Here is a 25,571-nt window from a genome sequence, read left to right as displayed (position 1 = left end):
TATATGTTTTTTTGTGCGAGATCGTGTGTATTTGCTTATTTTCCGCACAGAACCAATACGCGGTAAGTGTGAAATTCCACATTCAGTATTCCCAACGTAACACACATAACAATTCCCCTCTTCTTACCGCTTAAGCGCGACATTCATTTTACTGTTTTAGGCTTTTAACATATTATTTTTAGAGACGTTTAACATAGTAATAATTATAAATTGGAAACTTATCACTGCAATTTCACCTAAATTCCAATGTTAATTATTGTTTTTAAATATTTGCAAAAATTAAGTAAAGTCTACTACTCCACTAAACTTATTGCATTCCTGATACAAGTAACATTAAGGAAGCCGTGAAAAAATCAACAAGATTCCAGATGCCGATGTTATTACTGCAATATGTTATATAAATAATATTGTTAAAATATTAAAATGAAAAATAAATCATTACATAACCTTACCGTTTGTTTTAAGTTCGCATTTATAGACTGGGGGAAAAAAAGACAGACGTATATCACGGCCTACTGGAGTATAGTAAACACAGAAAACATTTTATAGCAACAATGTTGAAGATAGATATTTTAGTTTTTAAAAGTTGCCGTCATTGAACAGAAACCAAGATGGAGATTTCATTGCAACTAATTAGAAATTCGTCTTTCAGGTATGTAATAAACGATATTCGCACAAAATAATGTACGATACACGAGCGGTATGTTTGTTTTCATGTTCTCGGAAATTAAAAAAGCTCAACTACGTTTCGCTTTTTCAATCTTTTCCTCGACCATGAAAACTTCAACATACCGCTCTTGTAATGTATATTACTATTACATTATCTAAACAACAAAATCTTTTGCTTTATGCAATTTCTTTTTTGTTTTTTGACAATAATATTTAATTCTTAATTTCAATTTGTCTTTTCAAATTAGACACAAATATATTTACATTATCTACACAACGAAATGCTATTATGATTTTGCTTTATATATTTCCTTACATATTTAACTCACACATGTAAGGTCAATTAAACAGTGTTCATGGGTTAGATAATAAACATACAATATATAATATACAATATTGTATGTTTATTATTTCCTTACATGTTTTGTTTTCTGTTTTTTGCAATAAGCAGGGAAATGTCTGAAACAATAATTTACTTTCCTAGAACAACTTACCTCATTGACGACGGATTGCGTCAACATTTCTATTATAGGTATCCTACAAGTAAAACTCAGCTCAGACTCCTCGCGCCGCGCATGCTGTATCCCTCTCACCCCCTCCCCCCTGCAGTAGGCGGGTTCTTTGATAAGCGGCTACTGGTATAGCTATAACGGCTACGGTTGCGGACATGTGCACCCAAAAAGCAGCTGTAACAATAACCAATTAAGTGAATATAACATTGCAAGGTGTCAACATCGTCTCTTTCTAAGTCACAATCGGTATCTATTTTCACTGGAACTGCCCTCATGTTTAAATTTTAAATATTTAAATTAAATTAATATTTAATATAAAACGCTATGTGACTCCCTGACTCTGTAGCAATAACACGTGTTCAGTTCAGCACAAGAAGATAATACGTGCGCATGCGCATAGTGTCGGTGGTGTGATTGGAGACGGGGAGCATGATGGGAAAGGGAGCATACGTCACCTGCGCGAGACAGTCACGCCCGCTGGTTTCTGCGCACTCAGTTTTGTTTGTTGGATGCCTATAGTTGCATACGCTCATCTCCAACAGTGTTATTATATATTTGAGCATGCGTGGTGTTATAATGTAGCTCAACGTTATATTATGTCCCCCCCCCCCACTGTAACAGAGTGTCAACATATTAAGATTTGGCACGTTAGCCGGTGTGAACAAAAAATTTATTTCCCTCATTCGAACCTTGATTCAATTTAAATTTAATGTAGTGCCGTTATTTGTTCTGTTCTCTTTGTGAATAGTTATCTTATTTTAGCATAACATACTTCATTCACCAGTCATTTCATTCCATATAATATTATTTTACGTTTAACTGCTACTTCAGTAATTAATAATTTCTTCGTTCTTAAATTCTACATGTTTTATTCCATCGACTCTAAATAACCCATCAGTTGATACAGCACCGTTAAATAACCAAGTATTATTATTATTATTATTATTATTATTATTATTATTATTGTTATTATTATTATTGTTATTATTATTATTATTGTTATTATTTAGTATTATTATTATTTATTAATTAATAGTTCAAAAGTACATAAAATTAATAATTAAAACTGATATATGCACAAAAATTATATTACCGGTTCTTCTGTATGGTTGTGAAACTTGGACTCTCACTTTGAGAGAGGAACATAGGTTAAGGGTGTTTGAGAATAAGGTGCTTAGGAAAATATTTGGGGCTAAGCGGGATGAAGTTGCAGGAGAGTGGAGAAAGTTACACAACACAGAACTGCACGCATTGTATTCTTCACCTGACATAATTAGGAACTTAAAATCCAGACGTTTGAGATTGGCAGGGCATGTAGCACGTATGGGCGAATCCTGAAATGCATATAGAGTGTTAGTTGGGAGACCGGAGGGAAAAAGACCTTTAGGGAGGCCGAGACGTAGATGGGAGGATAATATTAAAATGGATTTGAGGGAGCTGGGGTATGATGATAGAGACTGGATTAATCTTGCACAGGATAGAGACCGATGGCGGGCTTATGTGAGGGCGGCAATGAACCTTCGGGTTCCTTAAAAGCCATTTGTAAGTAAGTAAGTAAGTATATGCACAAATAGTGATTATACACAATAAATATACAATTTAATAACAAATTTTCTATCATATAACTATTCAATTTATGTTGGTTTAACTTACACTTACTTCTGGAAATAACCAAGTAAAAAAAGAAGGAAAAGGATCATTTTTACTCCTACAGATCTTATAAAACAAAAGAAGTCCGTTACACTTCAATTTTGACTCAATTTGAATACAAAATAGTATATTAAACATATTACTTTCCTCCTACAAGATTTTGTGATGATAAATTTATTTCAAAATTCATGTAATAACAAAATATTATTATTTCTTTCAGACTTTGTTCTGGTTCACTACTAATAGAAATGAGGTCAGACAATAAAATTTGTGTTCCTTTGCTTCTGAAGGTTTCTTGGGCCACTTCTGCATTTTGTGTGCATTGTGTCGGCAGCCAGCACTTTATAAAAGTGTTAAATTTATCCTAAAACCACAAGACACGGCCTTGGAGAGGGTCGTTGGGTTTAACTGCTCGACATTTGCCGCAGTTCAAGCTGTGGTTCAAGACACGCATGTCTGCAAGTAAGCCTACGTGACTAGATGAGAACGATGAAAATAATAATTAATTATGATGATTTTTTCACATAAAATATTACAAGTCTATTTATTTCTCAAGACACAAAGTATAAGAAAAGTATTATTGCACTAAAAAAACTTTTTCGTAGCTTTTGTAAAAGGGAATATGTGTGAGATTCCTCATACTGAAAAATAATTTTCGGCATGCGTCTATCTATTCACTATTCGTATGTGTAAGAGAATTTTCTTTCACGCTATTGGAAGTATTTCTGTTCATATTCAGTATACAGGGTGTCCCATTTATCTTATGCACCTATTATAACTTTTTTGTTTGGGTACGTATTTGAATGTTTATTTTTGAGCGTTATGTTAGAACGAAGGGCTAACATGAGTGTGGGAATTTGGTGCATGTAACTACATTATGGTACAAGATACACGTGACATCATCAATTTTTCAAGTAGCACTACATACTTTAATCATGTTACATTGATTACATACATTAAGACGAGTTCAAAAATGTATCACAATGTCACCTTCCTAATCAATAACAACAAAACGAAACAAAACTGTACTCCCAATGTGATAATTTTATGCTTTTAGAGTCACAGAAGATATTCCAAATGGTGACCATTCACAATGCACATTCGAAGGCGTTCCCCAAAAGACCGTATGACTGCCCAGCATGTTGCTGGCTGAATGGACACACAAGCCTGTCGAATGCGTTGCTGCATGTCGTCTGGTGTTGTCAAAATGTTCTGGTACACACTGTCCTTTGCAGTTCCTCACAGGAAGTAGTCAAGTGGCGACAGGTCCGGAGAACGTGCAGGCCACTACGTGGATTGTGGCTTCGACAGTTGTGGTTTGTTTACATGTTAAGACAGCAAACACACAACACACGACGTGTACGGACGTCGGTCGTCTTTAGTTTTGTGGAAGTTAATGCATAAGATGAATGGGGCATCACAACAAACGGCACATTCTGATGGCATTCATTTTGAGTTTTGTTGTTGTTATTGATTGGGAAGGTGACATTGTGATACATTTTTGAACTCGTCTTAATGTGTGTAATCAATGTAACATGATTAAAGTATGTAGTGCTATTTGAAAAATTGATGATGTCACGTGTATCTTGTACCATAATGTAGTTACATGCACCAAATCTCTACACTCATGTTAGGCCCTCGTTCTAACATAACTCTCAAAAACGAAAATTCCAATACCTATCCAAACAAAAAAGTTAGAATATGTGCACAAGATAAATGGGACACCCTGAATACGAGTCAGTTCATCCAAGAAAGATGGAAATGAAATAATAATAATAATAATAATAATAATAATAATAATAATAATAATAATAATAATATTTATTGCCAGAAAAATATAATACAATGAAATTATGAATAAACAAAATTGTAGCACTCCCCTGAAAGAGAGTGATCTCATCTGAAGTCACGGCCCATACCTGGCCACAATTGGTGCCGCTAAAGTAAATAAACACCTAAAAAATAACACAAAATAACAAAGTGTTAGTAGCGGCATCGTTTTATGCGACATATTTTAAAATAATTCGTTCTATGATGAGCCAAGGGACCTGGGAAAATGAACGGTACGTTTTATCGAAGTTTTACTGTATCTATTATTGCTTGAAGATGTTACGAAAAATGTATTCTTTTATTGTTTTAGATTTATAATAAAGACCTATCAATTTTCTAGATATTTTATATCATATGCAGCATTCCCGAATTAACTGACAGTTAGTATGATTTTTTTCCATTACTATTGGCAGGGGCAGATATTTATGGAGATTAATTCTATCATTTGTGTTTTTTTAATTTTGGTGTCGGCGGAGATTGTTGGAAATTGATTTTTACTCTTGGTGGAGATTAATGGAAATTTTGGAAAATACAATTATTTTAGAATTGGAGTATTAACTCGGTATGAATATTACTTTCCAAATAATTAACATTAAAGGTTCGTTGGATTCTGGTAAAGCTGCGGTATGGCCAATAGACAATATCTGTTGGATTGGGACTGTATTTAACACATATTCATTAAAAACGAAAAAAACTTGCAGTCTTCAAATTATTAGTAAAATGTTGAATTCTCCGCCTTTTTTAGTTCAATAATGTAATCAGAATACCTGGAATACCATGTACTGTAGCTACTTGGATATATAACAAATTCAATTGAAAAAAAAATCCGAAAAAAAAACTCAATATGAAATTCGCTATAAAATGACGCAGTAGTAATAATTCGCGAATGTGTTCATATTTGACTATCAGAATTCTATTTCGCGATTTGTCGCGATTGTTTTATCTGCATATTGTTATTCAGAATCACTTAATTCGTAAAGATTAGTAAAAATCTATTATATATATATATATATATATATATATATATATATATATATTGTCATGATTTTCGCGATCTTCATAAATACCCGGCCCTGACTACAGAACAAATCGCTACACACAATCAGACGGTTTGCCGAAACCACTTTTTTTCTGTATGAGGAATGCTAAAAACTTGTGTTTCCGCAAAAATGTCTAATTGGATATTTAACAGCGTCACATTACTTTTTATTTATGTTTCGGATAACAAGAAAGTAAAATTGTTCTTAAGTTGTAAATGCTATTTTTAAAATGCTCGTAAACTAAAGTTTAAATACATTGTACTTTGAAAATATATCCTACATACATTTCTGCTTCAAAGGGTCATAAAATCAATTTAATTGAAAACTCCAGAGTTATTTATCGGACGGCCTGTAGAAAATGGAAATACACTTAGTTTGTGTTTTGTAGATTCACTTAATCGTCATAAATGCGACATAAAAGTTGTGTGCATGAGTCAAAAGCAATTCTGTACCAAAATTCAAGAAAAGAAGGGGACTGTACTTCCACTTGACGTCAACACTGTAGGCTACCTAGACAGTTAGGTACGTCATTTCCGGCAATGATTTCACTTCAATGACACTTAATGTCCATAGGACCTTCTTTCTCGTAGAAGAAGGCGTGTCAGTCGTTACTGAAGACCATCTGATTCTCAGCGCTTGCCAACTGGCCGAGTCGAACTCGCAAGTTATAAATATTTGTTCACTTACTCACTTTCAGGCACTGTTAATTCCCCACTTAAATCATAGTACATAATCTCATTTTTCATCAGACCAATTCAAACGCGGTCTCCTGGAGAGATATCGTGATCCAGTGCTTTCATTATGAAAATGCGATTCGCACCTATAAATTAACAGACAGCAGCCCCATTAAGCATTCCTGTCTAAGTCTAAAAAACAGAAACAAGGAAAACTAATGCAACAGTGACGTTGACATCGTTTAAAAATGTGGTATACAGCGTGAACTGTATATAATGTCATTAATTTCAAGGGGTTATTCTTTGAGATATTTCAAACAAAAAAAAAGCGGTTTTGCTCCTGTTTGCTTCCTTTTCGAGATAAAAATTGTTTTATATGAAACACTTTATAGCGTGTTTTGGAAAAGCCATTGATTTAATTCCCAATATGCTCAGTCAATTTAAGAGAGCAGTGTATTATGATGATATATGATTGAAAGGATTTTAATTTTTCCCTTTAAATATGCAGAAATTAAACTTTTTTTTTCTTTAATGTATCACATCACATTTGTACATGTTTATTGTATTCAGGACCCTTGTGGTCACTCAAATTCTTTGAGCTGATGTCTATAATTTAGAAAAATATATGGAACCGAGCAAGGTGGCTCATGCGTTTCGCATGGGACTCGCATTCGGAAGGTCCGTGGTTCGATTCCCGGACCAACCAACTTGACTGTGGTTTTTCCATGGTTTTTAACAGTTAGGCAAATGCCGGGTTGGAATTTTCATTGCCGTAGTCCATTTCCCTTCTCCTCCCGAGAAGAAAAAGAATTTAGATTTCATATCTTTCATCTTCATCTCATTCCATAGACATATTCAGATCAAGACAAATGTCTTCGTCTGCTTGCGTCTTCTCCGCAACTGTTCCTGGGTTCCCAGCCTTCCGCAATATTTCTGGCAGCACTTCCAAGGGTGTTTCGACACCTTGGAAGGGCCGTTGGAATGAATCCTGTGCTTCTTGGTCACCTTGGCGGTATGAGCTTGGGGGGGGGGTAGGCGGTCCCATTGGTTGAGCGGGTGAGGGCTACATGCGGCCGGTGGGCTGGTACATATCATTCTCATTCTCATTCAACTCATAAATTCGAGGTGCACAATATGTCTCAGTATGGCCGACGTGCAAAGGGTCGTCTTAAACCCGCCCCTACCCACCGTACCTATCTTCATTTTTGTAATCTTCCTCCTCCTCTTCATTTTTATAATCTCCCTCATCTTCATATTTGTAATCTTCTTCCTTATCTTGATTTTTGTAATTCTTCTCCTCTTCATTTTTGTAATCTTCCTCATCTTCACTTTTGAATCTTCCTCCTCATCTTCACTTTTGTAATCTTCCTCCTCATCTTCAATTTTGCAATCTTCCTCATCTTCATATTTGTAATTTTTCTCCTTATCTTCATTTTTGTAATTTTTCTCCTCATCATTTTCGTAATCTTCATATTCACGTTCATATTTGTAATCTTACTCCACATCTTCATTTTGTAATCATCCTCCTCATCTTCATTTTTGTAATCTTCCTGATCTTCTTCAGATTTGTAATCTTCCTTTTCATCTTCATTTTTGTAATCTTTCTCCTCATCTTCATTTTTGAAATCTTCCTCATCTTCGATTTTGTAACCTTTCACCTTATCTTCATATTTGCAATCTACCTCTTCATCTTCATATTTGCAATCTTCCTCATCCTAATTTTTGTAATCCTCTTCTTCATATTTGTAATCTTCCTCTGTATCTTCATTTTTGTAATCCTCCTCATCTTCATATTTGTGATCGTCCTCCTGATCTTCATTTTTGTGATCTTCCTCGTCATCTTCATATTTGTAATCGTCTTTATCTTCCTTTTTTAATCTTTCTCATCTTTATATTTACAATCTTCCTTCTCATCTTCATTTTTCTAATCTTTCTCATCTTCATATTTGTGATCTTCCTCCTGATCTTCATTTTTGTGATCTTCCTCCACATCTTCATATTTGTAATCGTCTTCATCTTCATTTTTTAAATCTTTTTCATCTTCATATTTACAATCTTCCTTCTAATCTTCATTTTTATAATCTTCTTCCTCACCTTCATTTTGTAATCTTCCTTCTCATTTGCATTGTTTATAATCTTCCTCCTCATCTTTATTGTTTGTAATCTTCTTCACTTCCTGTAGGGCACCAGAAGACGAATGACGAATCTAGTTCCCATTGGCTAACGGATCCGGTGAGCTGATGAGAGCTTAGAAAATAGACATTAGGTCTACTGAGCTGTCAGAAGTCGCTGAGGGAGGTAGAGGTATAGGGTTCGATGAGGACATAGTGACCTTAGGTTAGATACACTAAAATGAAAGGATAGCGTCTTGGTCACTAACCCTTAACCCTAGGTAACCTTCGGCTGGTAGTGACGAACTACCGGGCGTAGGTACACCAGGAAATTACCAATTCTTATTCTTACCAAAATAATTTTGATCTTATTAATAGCAGAGATATGTCATTAAATAATTCATCCAGTCGCTATAATAGAAACTTAACAGTGATATTTCTGTGTTGTGTGCAGGAAGAGCTCAAGTCGTTATCCAGCTGGCTCGTGGAGCACGATTCGGACGACATAGCGATATGGAGGCCCAATGGCGGAGCCCACCCGCTGTGTCCGCCCCCAAGCCTGCACCACATAGACCCGACGCTGTGCGACGAACCTGTCTGTCAACAAGATTCGGATTGCGTCCTGGATCCAGGTGAGCTAGTGGCATGTGGTTCAAGGACTGTCAATAGTTTGGTAGTACGGTGTAGTACTGTAGTATAGGTTACGGTATTTGTATTGCGTGGATGTATAGGTTGGAAAGTGATGGTATGTTAATACTCGATATGGTATAATAATAATAATAATAATAATAATAATAATAATAATAATAATAATAATAATAATAATAATAATAATAATGTTTTATTTTTGCCGGCAGAATTAAGGCCATAAGGCCTTCTCTTCCACTCAACCAGCCTTAATCAATACAATACGTATTTAAATTACGAATATTTACACTACACTTAAAAGGTTCTCCAGCAATATTCTTCAGTTAAATTTTAACGACTAGTAGACTACATATTTATTTAAATTTAGATAAACCTATAAGGTAAAGTAGTAACTTAATTTATGAGCTAATTTAATTCAATCAATTATAATTAATTTGATATTTTAGATAGCTAGTAAAATGATGAAAATTAATTTAATATAAGCTTACTAGAACTATGTTACAGGGAGAAAAAAATATATATATATATTTCTATAACGAGAATATTAATGTAATTGCCATTAGAGGTTTTGTAAATCTATTTAGATAAATTAATGATAATAATAAGAATGGACAGATGTTAGTTTCATTAAATGTAATAAATATTAATCAGCAAATAATTTGTTAAGTAAGAATTTATGTAATTTAAAGTGGTGGGGTGTGATTTGAAGATCTGTGATTTTGTCGCTGTGACAGGTTTTTCGCTGGAGAATATGTTGTTGTTTACTCAACTTGTTTGAACCTCACAAGTGGCACAAATAACGCATCGCTTATGAGGCAACTAAGCCAGAAAATAATAGCGTAGAGTGACCAGTTCCTTTTCCCTTTCATTGCATACATCGCTGACTAGTTACAAATTACATTGATCAGACTTCAGATGTATACAAACAATTAAAGGGATTGGTGGAAGAAGGACATATCCCACGTTTGTAAACTTTTGAGAAAAAAAGACTCTTCTTCTACTATGAAGGCAAGCAGTGATTTATGCTGCTCATATGCTCATACTCAGCAATAAAAATAAGAAGGTTAGGCTTATCTCATAACAAAAAAACTCGTCAACTCGTTCATATTAGATAGTCTCTACTACCATATTTTTCAAAACAAAAAACTGGTTAGGTCCTTCTTCCACCATGCCCTTCAGTTGTTCTTTCTCTGATACATCATCAAGTGAGATAATATACTGCCTGTAGATGTACCTATCAGGCAGAGCTACTGGCAGGAAGTCAAAAGGAGAATGGAAGTGGCAAAGGAAGCTTATAATAGAAAAAAGAGCATCTTCTGCGGACCTCTGGAAAAATAAATAAGGAAGAGACTAGTGTAGTGCTTTGTGTGGAGTGTGTCATTATGTGGAGCAGAAACATGGACATTACGACGAAGTGAAGAGAAGGGACTAGAAGCATTTGAAATATGGATATGGAGAGGGATGGAGAGTGTGAAGTGGACAGACAGAATAAGAAACGAAGTTGTGTTGGAAAAAGTGAGTGAAGAAAGAATGATGCTGAAACTGATCAGGAAGAGAAAAAGAAATTGGTTGGATCACTAACTGAGAAGAAACTACCTACTCAAGTAGCAGATGATATTATCGTGTAGTATGTGATAGGATGTGCCACAATATGACATCTTATATGACATGCATTAATAGTGTTTATTAAACATAAAATGTGTACAACTTTCAGCCATTTTTTATTTGTTCTGGCGGTCTGGCTCGGATCTCGCAGAGTGAGGATGATTGTGGAGTATTGGAGAAATTATGGAAAACAGGAGAACCCCGAGAAACACCTGGCGCCCGCTTTACCTACAAAAAATTCCTTCATGACTTAGAAGGGAATCGAACCCGGGTCGCCACGATGGAAGACAAGGATAATGTTTGATTACTTGTCGGTATGAAACGAAAATATGGCATGTGGTGTTACATTACAGCACCGGTGACCAAAACTCGAACTGCAGTTGATTACATGCGACAAACAGCCTATGAAGTAAGGAGACGGAGGAAAGGTACTTGGCATGAAAACTACAACCAGTGGTGGTTGCTGCACTGACATCTTGATCAATTCCGCGGATAAAAATTTCAAGCTTTGTTGTATCAGTAATGCCACTGCTGTCATCAAGAGCCAGTGAATAATATACGATTTTTCTTGCTTCTTTTTTTTAACCTTCCTCTTGAATATAATCAGGAATTTTCTAAATTCTTCTCTCGATACTTGGTCGAGAAATTCTTAGTTTTTCAAAATTAAAAACTTCTTATGCACAAGTTATTTAAGCTATTTTAATCATTACTCTTTTGAGAAATTCTTTTCTATTAAATGGCTTTTAGAGCACGAGATATTTCAAACCCCATTAGGTAGCTGACTTCCTTACATTTATTTATCTCATCTTTCTCTTCCTGGCTATGATTTAAGATATGCCAATTTCTGGCGTTTAACAGTTCGTTGGCATATAATATTAAATTAGTTTTTCTACAATATTATTATTAAATGAATAATTAATAAATAGTTACCTTCATCTAAAGATTAAAATTGAGATAAAACCTAATAATTTTATCCTTCTAGGGAAAAGATCTAAAAATATCGATATTCATGCACGTACAGAAGAATTATAGAAAAACATACTTAATGGTCAGTAATAATAATAATAATAATAATAATAATAATAATAATAATAATAATAATAAATTATTCAGATGGCAATTAATATTTCTATATACTCCTAATTGAACCGTTACATTTTGTTCGACAGAACAACAAAAAAAGTTCTCCTTCTCATTCTTTACGAAAACACCTCTTACTGCTTGTAGAGACAGAGTTTGTAGAGCGACATGATACCGCCACTGCTTGCCTTCAGTACACCCGCTTTGGTCACCGCTGCGTTACAGGGTAGTATGGTAAGGGATGGACGACAGCGAATGGAAAGTGTTGGGCTAGTAGCGGGATGGTATAGTGTACGTTTTTTATTGGGCTATTTTACGACGCTGTATCAACATCTAGGTTATTTAGCGTCTGAATGAAATGAAAGTGATAATCCCGGTGAAATGAGTCCGGGGTCCAGCACCGAAAGTTACCCAGCATTTGCTCGTATTGGGTTGAGGGAAAACTCCGAAAAAAACTCAACCAGGCAACTTGCCCCTACCGGGATTCGAACCCGGGCCACCTGGTTTCGCAGCCAGACGCGCTGACCGTTACTCCACAGGTGTGGACTAGTGTACGTTAAAATTGCAGTGAGATGAATTGGTTTGAGTGAGATGAAAATGGGATGAGATGGTGTAGTATAGAATGGAATAAAGTAGGTTAAGAATGCATGAAACTCAACCTTGTTTCCCTACATAGTCTCAAGGTCTGGCACTAGTTTGTTATGTTTTGGATCTGTTTTATGTAATTTTGATTAGCTAATTATTATTGTGATATCCAAGACGGTCTGACCTCCACTCGGGTTTTTGTTTTAATCAAGTGTAGTATATTTGATTATGGTTGTGTTTGCTGTTTTTGGCAGGGACGGAAGGGTCCGGAGCAGGAGAGAACGAGACAAACACTGATGCTTGCTGTTACAACGGCTGTATCCACACCTGTACCAAGAAACTAGAGCCACCCATTGGTGAGGAACTCATGTTTTCAAATTATATTATCAGACGCTCATGTACAGATTTTTTTTGTAAAACTTCATGAGCATCTGTAACAGTAACAGAAGGGTCATTCTTCATTTGACATTATTTGGTATCCCAAAGTAACAGTGAAATATTTTACATTACATATAATTATATCGAATTGTTGTTCCGAAGTAACAACAAGATGTCTAAAATTTCGTCGTATATGCAGTTGTTACCCTAAAGTAACAGTGAAATATCTAACATGTCTCGTCAAAGTAATTGTGGAGCATTTTCCTTTACTTATTACCAGTTGTCTCAAAGTAACAGTGAAATATATAGCATTACATATAGCCAGTTGTTGCAAAGTTACAGCAAAATGTCTAAATATTTTGTAACATATTCAGCTGTTGTTATCCCAGAGTAACAGTAAAATATCCAACATTTTTATGTCAAAGTAACAATTAAATATTTTACAGTACCTATTACATCCAATTGTCTCAAAGTAACAGCGAAATACTTGACATTACATATTATATCCAATTGTTGTCGGAAAGTTACAGTAAGAAGTCTAAAAATACTGTTTTCATCCTCATTGGAAACATTATAGTGTCCCAAAAACTTTGGGGTTGATGTTCCTTGGAAACTTCGAAACAAACGTTTCTTTTTTATTTCTATTGCTCATTATGCTTTCTTCCTTGCTATTCGACATTTACTACACTTTTCTGATCACATTTGTGCTGGGAGAACTTCATTTCCTAATCGTTTCAACTCCATATTTGCAACTTTCAATTCACTTGTCTTTGGGTACAGTCTAACACGTCCTAGGATTTCGCTTTTGTGTGCCAGGTCCCTTTCTCTCGTTGTTATGAACACCATCTGTGTTTTTATGTAGATTTTCTTTCTACAGTATGTGGAAATGCGTACTGAAAAGTCTAACATACTGTACTTTCTTGATTGTTTATGGTATTTTTCTTACAGATTGATTATTCATCTTCCTTTCGGTACATTATCACATCATGTATCGATGTAGAAATTTCAATTTTCCACACATTGTTAGTGCTTTATCAGCAGTAATGTCACTACAGGTTTTGATTTATCTAGAGAAAATCAAAACTCGAGTGGGATTTACACGATTAGAAGAAAGTATATAAACATTAGAAGAAATAAAGTACTCTAATACAATAAAATATTGACTTACTTAAATTTTACTTCGCTAATGTTAACTTCACCAAAACGTTTGAACAGAGTTGCCATTTTCAGTTGACTGTCTATGCTGTAAACAAATGACGATCGCAAAGCATGTTTTATAGTACCGTAAAGAATTTTCAGTTCGAAATGTTGGCAAACAAAGAAACAAATGCTAGGGTAGTGATAAAAACAAGCAAATGCTAGGGAAGCGATAAAATTAAACAAATATTAGGGAATCGATAAAATTGTGCGATAAGCAGCCATGATTGGTTGAAAGAGTCCTTTCGTACCGTTTTATTGGTCAAAAGTAGTATGACATATTAAAAGTGTAATAGTCAATTTAACTCATTCTTCGGTCTGAACTGACGGAATAGTTAAGAAAATGTATGCGTTGTTAATACATTTTTACGTGTTTCAAGATTATGTTTAATTTGACTGACTGATAACAATTATGATATCTTCGTCACGAGGGACTACTAAGTTACTTAAATTAATTAGGCCCTGTTGGTCGTGGCCGGCTGGATTTTCGAGGCTCACAGCTGCCCATTGTGCGCTCTATATGCGATGATTGTTCCCGAAGTATGACAGGTAACCCGGGTGACATTGATGAATATGACGCTGACAGCGGACCATTCTTCCTCAGCCATGACAGAATCAGGTGCCATACTCTGACGATACCTGAGAAACTCTGGGCCTGAAGCCTCAATCCCTTAGTCTTAGAACCTACTACATCAACATCGAAACCCGTACCATCACTAAAGACTTTCACCCAAACCTATTTTTAACTGTTGCAAATGGTAGGTGAAATGAGAGAGGGTGAGGGTGTTGGTGGATTGAAAGAGTGAGAATAACCTGAGAAAAATTCTCTGCAACTTAGTTTTTGTTCATCACAAATTCCATCACGACCAGGCCTGGAATCGAATCCAAACTTCCTGGATGGAAGAGCAGCGATATTATGCTTTCTGTCCTGCTATGCTGTTCTCGAGCGACAATTTTCAAACATTCTGTACACTCTACGAACCTTACACAAACAAGATACAGTCATTTACATTTTAACTGTCGTGGGCACTCTTCCAGTACTATTGTATTGTATGAAGAAAACAAACAGTAGTAGCGTTTTCATTGTCTGGTTCTCCCTACACGTTCATGGAGAGACAACTCTGTTTCGAGTGAAAATTAACACGCACGCTTTCAAAGATTCCGAGTTCAGTTCTTGTGACGTATACAGGTATCCATATTGGTTTTTATTAATTTCCATGAAACTTAAAACAAGATTCAAGTCAGGCGAGCGTAGAGCAGTGATAAAAATTCGGGGGTAATTGCTCTTTTTCGCGGGAAATTTTGTCATCGTTTTATAGAAAAAGTAACTAGCAAAATGTTTAAATTCTTTTTAATTCAGAGAAGTTAAAAAAAATAAGTTAAAAGTTAAAAATTAAAGATACATCACTCTTACAAAATCACACAAACCAAGTTGAAAATCTGAACAAAATTTTAGTGCAATGAATTTATTACTATTTTTCAACATGTTAACAGCTCTTGAAACTAAAGTCTCAGGATGCTTAGCAAAGCAATGAAAGAATCTTAAAGTTTATATACAAATACAAATGACGACCAAGAGGGAGAATAGCTTCATACCCAGTTTAGGTGCAAAACGAACTGACGCTGCCATCTAGTGTCTTAGCATGAACACTATCACTTGCCCAAAGCACGAAAGGGTAAAACAGGGCCGGGCATGAGAGCGGCTCTATTTAGCCGGCCAGAGCTGCTCTCGCTCCGCAAGGCACTTCAATTCCAAGCCAGAGCAGAACGCTCACGCAGTGGCGGACTCGCATTACAGCTACCTTCCCTGCATTAATGTAACAAGAGCCACGGTTGTTCTAGTCATTCAGTCTGTCAGTACATAATAGTTTATAAGGACATTACATCAATCCATTGTACATTACAGAATTTATAACACTCTTATTAATTTAATGAAATAAACTTCGCTCTATGCACACACACAAATCATTAGGCTTATTTACATAACCCATACGCACATACTGCAATCTCCTCACCACGGTTCTACGAGAAGGCGTATGGCTTCCACTTCCCCTACTTGCTGTGGACAGAGTTCATCTGCCAATATAATTAAACATCGCTTGATGAATTCACCTTCGTTGAATGTTTTCAATTCCTTTGCAATTTCGTGGCAAATTTTGTAGCTAATTCTCATAACCGATTCACTAATTGCATTATTATCATCCTGTTAATATATAATATAATATAATATAATATAATATAATATAATATAATATAATATAATATAATATAATATAATATACGACCATAAATTAATACAACTTAAAGAAAATGTTTCTCAGGTACATTATATGTATTAGAGTATCTATTCGATATTTATATTCCATTATAAGTTATTATAGTACATTTAGTAATATATATACATATATATATCTCATATTATATATCATAAACTGTAATATACTATGCTATGATATATCATAATATTTGTATAATTTAAAATTATATATTACTAAATGTATAATAACTTATAATGCAATGCAAATATCAAATAGATACTCTGATATAATATACCTGAGAAACATTTTCTTTAAGTTGTATTAATTTATGGTGTTCATTACCAACATATTTGTCATATTCAGTAGCATGTTGTAAAGAATATTGCCGTTGGATATTGAACTTCTTAATCAGTTGGAGTGTTTTATGCCAAATTAAACACTTTGCTAATCCACTGCTCTCTACCAAAAAGAACTCCTCCTCCCATGATACATTACAAGCATTGGGAGTAGCGGGACGCTTTAGTGTATGAGCGGAAGCTCCGTCTTCAAAGTTCGCAGTCACACTGCAGAGTCACCACTGCACCGAAACTGAATGACGTACAGTATGCATACGTCACAGCGCTCGCAAGACCGGCTCTTTAAAGCACACAGCGCTCATTTCTCAGAATCATGTAATGTGCCCAGCCCTTGGGTAAAACGATCCGAGTCGTATGAAATCGCTTTTAAAGTTGGCCACCAGGGGGAAGAATGCTTCATGTCTAAGTAATATCTGTGACTATCTCAACACCACAGAACATGTGACATGAAGCTTCTTCCCGCTTTGTCTTCAAATTTTCTTTGCAGATCTGTGTTTCGTTCAGACTGCGTATGTCTCTGGTGACCTGAGTAGGGTATCATTACAAATTTTTGTCAGTATATGTGCAATTTGATAAAACCTTACTGCGAGATGTCTCTGTATTTGCACAGTGTCATGGATGCAGAAACGTCCAAAATTCCGGGGATACATATTATCATCCCCATTATAAGGGAAAGCGAATCCATAGGTCCATTTTGTTCTTATTGTGGACAGATATTACGTTGAGGAAAATTCGAGTGAAAAGAGAAAATTTTGTAGTAAAAGGAAATCTAAAATGTTTGCCAAAATAACTTCCATGACTGATTTCGATATGACACCCCTAAACGAGAGGGCTGCAGTCGAAAATTATCCATCGCACCACAATTGAATCGATGAGTGGAAAAGTGGTAACATTCCAAAATCATGCTTTCGAGATAATAAAAGAAAACTGTTTTGTGACTTTATTTTTAATTTAATCAAAAAACTTATAATGGGTCACATTTACTACTAGTTACAAGTATCTTAGCCTTTATATTTGTTTTTTAATATATAAATTGGTTTTTTAGATTTGATTGTTTAAAGTTTGGGAATGTTACTCTTTTTCCAGTCAAATGGAATATTGGTTAAAATGAACAGAAATATTTTGAACAATTAGTAAGTTTTCTTTATAGCGTAACTATCGTAAAAAAGTGTACAAATACTTTTTTCCAATGTGGAAAAAGAAACAATCATAAAAACGGTGTTACAATGTTGTTTTTTTGGTCTCGACTAACACACCTTTGTAGGTTACAAACTCTTCTCCCCTACTCCTAGATATTTTCTCCATTTCTTTTGTAATGTATATTCTTGTTCACCTTTACTTTCTTTCATCTTGATTCATTATCTTCCTCTTCTGACATTGTTGTTTTTTACTCGAAGACACTAACTTCAAAAACTATTTTCCAAATCTTGCAGACAGAATACTGATGATCAAACAGTCCACACCTGTGGAGTAACGGCTAGCGCGTCTGGCCGGAAAACCCGGGTTCGATTCCCGGTTGGGACGAGTTATCTGGTTGAGGTTTTTTCCGGGGGTTTCCCTCAACCCAATATGAGCAAATGCTGGGTAACTTTCGGTGTTGGATCCCGGACTCATTTCACCGGCATTATCACCTTCATCTCATTCAGACGCTAAATAACCTAGATGTTGATAAAGCGTCCTAAAATAATCTACTAAAAAAAAGAATGATCAAACATAACCTGCAACACCTGTAATAACAAAGTACTAATAGTGCTCCACTATTGAGTGGAATAAAAATAACATTCCTGGAATGTTACCGTTCTTCTACTCAACTGCAAAACACGGTCATGCCATTGGCATTAGGATGATAGGAATATTACTCTTTTTCTGCTCAATGGGTAGGACTATGATATATGAACAACTTTGCTATCTCAGTTTATTTTCGCATTTTTTGGAATGTTACCCCTTTTCCACTCACCGATTCAATTAATTCTGTTAGTCGTCATATTCGCCTATCATCTTATCATCGGAGCTAGTGAATTCCTGCAAACAGGTTCCCTCATCCCAAAAATACTCGTACAATTAAAGAATTTCAGAGCAACATCACAACATACCCGGCCCCGGAACAATTTTTCCCTCGAAATTATTCAACATCACAAATGTCCACCACAACATGTTGTTACTGTTATTTAGTCAACTGTCCGAACACATGTTTGAACTTCATAAGTGACACCAATAAGGCTTCACTCATGATGCAACTAAGTCAGGAAATAAAGGTGTAGGGTGGTCAGTTCCTTTCCCCCTTCATTGTATTTATCGCCGACTAATATAATACACATATTAGTTCAGATGTATGTATACAAACAGTACTTATTCCTCTGACATCGTCAAGTGAGATGTACTGCCTGACAGATGTACACTAACGTTCAAAGATACCTGACCCCTACTAATCGATCGTGAGCGATAATTTGTTCGTGTAAGTGTGGCTTCTTTAGTTATTATTTCTGAATAGATGGTGAAGACAACAATCGGTGTCACCAATAGTACATAAATATATCCGTATTATAGCATTCAAAATGTCATTCTCCTCTCTAATGATTGTAGCGAGAAACTGATGATACTGTCTATTATGAGAATAATTTATACTTAGTCTACATCAACATTTTCCCAAATACTTTTTTACCCTTCCCAATAATAGGGTCACTTATTGAGAACTAGCGAAACTATTTCAAAGTTTGTCAATTTGTTAGTCTGTATCTTTGGTTCTGACTTATCCCGTGGTTAGAAAGTTCGCTTACACGATCAGAAAATTGGAGGTCAGATATCTTTGAACGCCAGAACCTCAATCAGAAGTAATCACAACATGAGTATTAGATAATTTATTTTGGACGATTTGTAGTCGTCACATGAGTTGTAGAGACTCCCTCTAAGATTCGTCGTAATAGGATTAATAGTAATAGTGACAACTGAAAGATGATAAGAGTGAATGAAAAGAGAATTATAGCATTATCTAATGATACTGATATGCCAAGGTTTGTGACAGGGTTGAAGAGAGTTTAATGGGGGATTGCTTAGGTGACAGGCAGTTGCGTGTGACGCGTAGCCCCGAGAGCGTTTTATGTTACACATTCCTATAGTGGGATATTCTCTGAATAGGTTTTCAACGCTGAAAAATTAATGTCAGGTTTGGCGAAATGTTTGTGTATAAGAAAGACCAAAAATTGAGGCGGGTAGATAGGATTAGCCTATAGCTGCGACAGAGTTCATATCGTGTTTCTAAGTGTGCTCTTTAATTTTCTAGGTTATCTCAGTTATTTTAAACTTGCTACGGAATTGATTTCCTTTACCAGTCATTTACTGACAATGGAAACAAAGATCTTGTTCCCAATCCTAGCAGAAATGTTTGTTTCATGTCCGTTGAAGCATTGTTACACAACGATAAGAATTCATATGGTATGATTTCAGCTTATGACTGGCTCGAAGAATTCCGGGCGAATGAAGGTCGAGAGAACGAGATGGTTGGGGTTCGAGAGGGTGCGTCGTCTTTGCCCCTGCAGTTACACGCACGTATACTGCCCGAGATGATCGCCCTGCCAGGGGGCTGCGTCCTCACAGCCAATCAGTACAAGGAGCTTGAGGGCTTCCGGAAGAGTGTGCACGTTAACAGATGGTACGTTGTGACCACACATTTATTAGTCATTGTTTACAACTTACTTATGTTAAATTATGACTTATTATGTCTTGTCATATCCTGTGTGTCTCTCACCGACTCCATTTCGTCTGCCTGTCTCGTGTCTTTGTCTTTATTCTCTGACTGTTATCAGCTGCCTCTCTCTTTCTGTCTACTTTTTATATGCCTGTTTCAGTATGAGTCTTCCCTTCCTGCCGCTCTTGTCTGTGTATATGTGCATTTCTCGTTGTTTTTATAATTATGTTTCTTTCCTGTCTATATTTGTCTCCATCTATCAGTCTGTTTCTGACTTTCCCTGGCTATACCCGCAATTCTCTGTCTCTTCCTTGTCTATATATGTTTCCGATTGGCTCTCTGTGTCTGTCTTTGACTCCATTTCTTGGCTGTTTTACCCTATATGTCTCTTACCTGTATATAGGTATTTATTTATCTTTGACTGCTTGTCTGTATATGTTTGCCTTTGTATTTCTAGGCTGTTTTTCTCTATTCGCCTATCTCTTGCTTTACATATTTTTGTCTCTGTCTGTCTATGTCTGCATTTGGCTGCACATCTCAGCTGTTGTACTCTATTCGCCTATCTCTTGCTTTACATATTTTTGTCTCTGTCTGTCTATGTCTGCATTTGGCTGCACATCTCAGCTGTTGTACTCTATTCGCCTATCTCTTGCTTTACATATTTTTGCCTCTGTCTGTCTATGTCTGCATTTGGCTGCACATCTCAGCTGTTGTATTCTATTCGCCTATCTCTTGCTTTACATATTTTTGTCTCTGTCTGTCTATGTCTGCATTTGGCTGCACATCTCAGCTGTTTTTCTCTATTCGCCTATCTCTTGCTTTACATATTTTTGTCTCTGTCTGTCTATGTCTGCATTTGGCTGCACATCTCAGCTGTTGAACACTATTCGCCTATCTCTTGCCTTACATATTTTTGTCTCTTTCTGTCTATGTTTGCTTTTGGCTGCACATGTCTGCTTTTGACCGCACATCTCAGCTGTTTTACTCTATTTACCTGTCTCTCGCTGGACTACGTTTATCTCCGACTCTCTGTCTGTGTCTGCATTTGTTTGTACTTCAGGGTTGCTTTTCTATATTCTCCGATCTCTTGCCTATCTATATTTGTCTCTTGTCTGTCTCTCTTTTTCTGCCTTTGACAGTAATTCTAGGCATTTTTTCTCTATTTGCCTGTCTCTTGCCTGTGTGCGTTTGTCTCTGTCTCTCTTTGTTAGTCTTGACTGTACTTCTACGCTATTTCTCTACATTTGCCTATTTCTTACCTGTCTAGAAAAAAATCTCTGACTGTCTGACTGTGTCCGTTTTTGGCAGTACTTTCAGGTTGTTGTTCTACATTTGCCAGACTCTTGCCTGTCTATATTTATCTCTGATTGTCTGTCAGTGTCTACCTTTGACTGTACTTCTGTTTTTTTTATATTTGCCTGTCTCGTACTTGTCTGTATTTATCTCTGTCTGTGTCTGCCTTTGATAGTACTTCTAGGCTGTTCTTTCTATATTTGCCTGTCTCTTACTTGTCTGTATTTATCTCTGTCTGTCTGTGTCTGCCTTTGACAGTACTTTTAGGCCGTTTTTCTATATTTACCTGTCTCTTACTTGTCTATATTTATCTCTGTCTGTCTGTGTCTGCCTTTGACAGTACTTTTAGGCCGTTTTTCTATATTTACCTGTCTCTTACTTGTCTCTATTTATCTCTGTCTGTCTGTCTGTCTGTGTCTGCCTTTGACTGTATTTCTAGGCTGTTTTTCTATATTTGCCTGTCTCTTACTTGTCTATATTTATCTCTGTCTGTCTGTCTGTATCTGCCTTTGACTGTATTTCTAGGCTGTTTTTCTATATTTACCTATCTCTTACTTGTCTATATTTATCTCTGTCTGTCTGTCTGTCTGTCTGTCTGTGTCTGCCTTTGACTGTGTTTCTAGGCTGTTTTTCTATATTTGCCTGTCTCTTACTTGTCTATATTTATCTCTGTCTGTCTGTCTGTGTCTGCCTTTGACTGTATTTCTAGGCTGTTTTTCTATATTTGCCTGTCTCTTACTTGTCTATATTTATCTCTGTCTGTGTCTGCCTTTGACTGTATTTCTAGGCTGTTTTTCTATATTTGCCTGTCTCTTACTTGTCTATATTTATCTCTGTCTGTCTGTCTGTCTGTCTGTCTGTGTCTGCCTTTGACTGTATTTCTAGGCTGTTTTTCTATATTTGCCTGTCTCTTACTTGTCTATATTTATCTCTGTCTGTCTGTCTGTCTGTCTGTCTGTCTGTGTCTGCCTTTGACTGTATTTCTAGGCTGTTTTTCTATATTTACCTGTCTCTTACTTGTCTATATTTATCTCTGTCTGTCTGTCTGTCTGTATCTGCCTTTGATTGTACTTCTAGGCTGTTTTTCTATATTTGCCTGTCTCTTACTTGTCTATATTTATCTCTGTCTGTCTATCTGTATCTGCCTTTGATTGTACTTCTAGGCTGTTTTTCTATATTTGCCTGTCTCTTACTTGTCTATATTTATTTCTGTCTGTCTGTCTGTCTGTCTGTCTGTCTGTCTGTCTGTCTGTCTGTCTGTCTGTATCTGCCTTTGATTGTACTTCTAGGCTGTTTTTCTATACTAGCCTATCTCTCTCACCTTTCTATATTTATCTCTGTCTATCTGTGTTCGCCTTTGACTGTAATTCTAGACTGTTTTTTTCTATATTTGCATATCTTTTACCTGTATATATTTATCTCTCTCTATGTCTGCCTTTGACTGTACTTCTAGGCTGTTCTTTCTATATTTGCCTGTCTCTTACTTTTCTATATTTAGCTCTGTCTATCTGTCTGTCTGTGTATGCTTTTGACTATACTTCTAAACTGTTTTTTCTATATTTGCCTGTTTTTTGTCTAAAGCATTTTTTTATATTCCAAATTTCTTCAATTTTTCTATTTTACATTATTATTATTATTATTATTATTATTATTATTATTATTATTATTATTATTATTATTATTATTATTATTATTAAATGTTTATCTGCTACATGTAGTACTTAAACAATTTAAAATTTAATACCGGTATTCTGTTTACAGCTTCTGCGACAAAGGTGGAGTGTCTTGCGAAGTATCGCAGATAAATCTGACCCAGAGATGAGGAAAGAGCTACTGTCTGGAGTCGTCTTACTGCCTTGCATCTAGTCTGGATCGAAATAGAGACTGCCAACAGATCACTGCCGCTATGGGGCCTTTTGTATATTCGTGTGTGTTTACAGACTTGGAATAGACCACTTTTTTGTAATCTTTTTTGTATATAGCTCTGCAGTTTCCTACATCCTCGACTTTGTTGAAGACACAACACTGCAAATCCTTTCAACGTGTGAAACAGAACGATTATACCGTCAGTTTCCGTGATAATAACCAGAATTCATAACCCGGTGATTTAAGTGTAATTTTATTTGTGGTGGATGAAGACTGTTACGGCAGGTTCACTCGAAATATCTCCCGTTTCAGCTGCCACCGTAATTCAAGCGACCGTTATTACTGGTGCTGTACCAACAAGGAACAACTATACCATATCATCTTTAAGAGACCAACTCTTGTAATCCTCACAATGAACGTTCAAGGGAGCAAGTATCTAAGAGACGGCCTGGAATTGGCACAAAAGCCATGGGTAGCCTATTGGGGCGTGGAATCAAACAAGACAAGTCGCTTTACCAAGATAATGAAGAATTTTGAAATCTATTTTCTTAACAGAAGTAGGCCTAACTACTGACTAAGAATACAAATTTTTCGATATGTATTTAATTTTAATTGAACTTTGTTTTATATAGGCCTTTTGTTTCAGCAACTTTTAACGCAGTTTTTCAAAATCAAGAATGGTTTTCCTTTCATTTTTTTTTTTTTATAAACTGGTCATTCTTGAATGTAATACACAGCTTCTGAGCTGTTTTCCTGTAACGTCGCATTTTCTTATGTGCTAAGGATGATCTTTTTTTTTAATTCTTCTCGGTTTCTATTAAATTCAGTATTACAGATTTCTTTTTCACTATAAACACTAATATCGAGGCGCTTTGGATTTAAAACGAAGCATTCACAATTTTCCGTAAAATGCTGATTATTTTACAATTAAAAGACACTAATTTATAATTTATATAGGCCTATTTGAATAGGCTATAATTATTCACTTCTTCGTGTCTTGAATTCTAATGAAACATAATAATTAGAAAAATGTTTGGAATACAGTCACTGCTGAGGAAAACTTAAATTTTTCTCATCTTGATTTAAAATTAATTCAGTATGATACGTTATTTGTGTCCATAAATGAAAATACATTTCGGATTGAAAATAGATAATGAGAATGTTAATAAAGCACAAACTTTCCCCGAAGTGCTGTCTATCTCACATAGACATAATGTTACTTTTGTACATCATGTAGTAAAATCGTAATTTTTCTAGTTTTATTGAACACATAATTTTGAAAAATAAAGATTTCAGCAAAATTTCTCTTTCCAAAGGACCAAAGATGAGAAAATCTCTAATTTTCTAATTTTTTCTTATAGATGTTAATTGAATTCACTATTACTCAGTTATTTGCGTCTACAAAACGTTAAATTAAAATGGAATGTTTAAAACTGATAAACATGATTTTGTTTTTCATATTCATTTATTGCGTCAAACTGATTTCATACATGACATGGGACACCTAACCTTTAAATTTCGTATTTCCTGATTTTATTGGAGACATGTCAGTCAAATATAACTGTGACTAGTAGAAAGAAGCAAGAAATGTATTATGGCCGAATAATACCTCGCAATTTGTAGTTAAGTACTTTACATTATGTAGAGCATACTTACAACCACCAACCATACTACCTAAAAACGTTTTGTGTTTTTGATACTTCATTATTAGAAGTTAATGTGTGTTTTTGTATTTAAATGTGATTATACATTATCTTTGTACAAACAGAGCTTTCCTCAGTATATTCTATGAGACTATAAAAATTCATCGAATGACTTTTTTTTCAGAAAGACAGTGAAGATGGGAGTTTCGTTTCCCAGATTTGCTGGAACATTGGAAGCCAAGTCAGCTGCATGCATAGACACACAAACTGCAGACAGAAAGCCCGAGTACAAAACCAAGTGACTAGGGGGATTTTTCATTTTGTCATAATTTCCATATCTTTGTCGGAAGTAAAAGGCGACGAAACGTGATGTTAACGTCACCTTCTTCTAGCTTCTAGTGCCGAGATCAAGAAACAAAGAAAACTATTCCTTTTCGCCTCCTATGGACTAACAAGCGAACATTCTGATGGGGGCAGATAAAAAAAAAAGT

At 35.5% G+C, this 25,571-nt stretch overlaps 1 protein-coding gene across 1 annotated transcript in view; it reads left to right on the top strand.

The window, feature by feature from the left end:
• LOC138706534 (uncharacterized) overlaps positions 1 to 23,894 on the top strand; it is a 112,701-nt gene extending 88,807 nt beyond the window's left edge. The window contains exons 3-6 of the mRNA XM_069835932.1: positions 8,941 to 9,118; positions 12,659 to 12,760; positions 20,038 to 20,242; positions 23,333 to 23,894. Coding sequence (XP_069692033.1) covers positions 8,941 to 9,118; positions 12,659 to 12,760; positions 20,038 to 20,242; positions 23,333 to 23,393 — 546 coding nt within the window. The 3' untranslated portion in view covers positions 23,394 to 23,894. The remainder of the gene's footprint in view (positions 1 to 8,940; positions 9,119 to 12,658; positions 12,761 to 20,037; positions 20,243 to 23,332) is intronic.
• The last annotated feature ends 1,677 nt before the right edge of the window (positions 23,895 to 25,571 follow it).

This window comes from Periplaneta americana, chromosome 9 (assembly GCF_040183065.1).
Source record: "Periplaneta americana isolate PAMFEO1 chromosome 9, P.americana_PAMFEO1_priV1, whole genome shotgun sequence".
Taxonomy (NCBI): Eukaryota; Metazoa; Arthropoda; class Insecta; order Blattodea; family Blattidae; genus Periplaneta; species Periplaneta americana.
The sequence above is the reverse complement of the archived record's forward strand: the minus strand, read 5'-3'. Positions and strand labels throughout refer to the sequence as shown.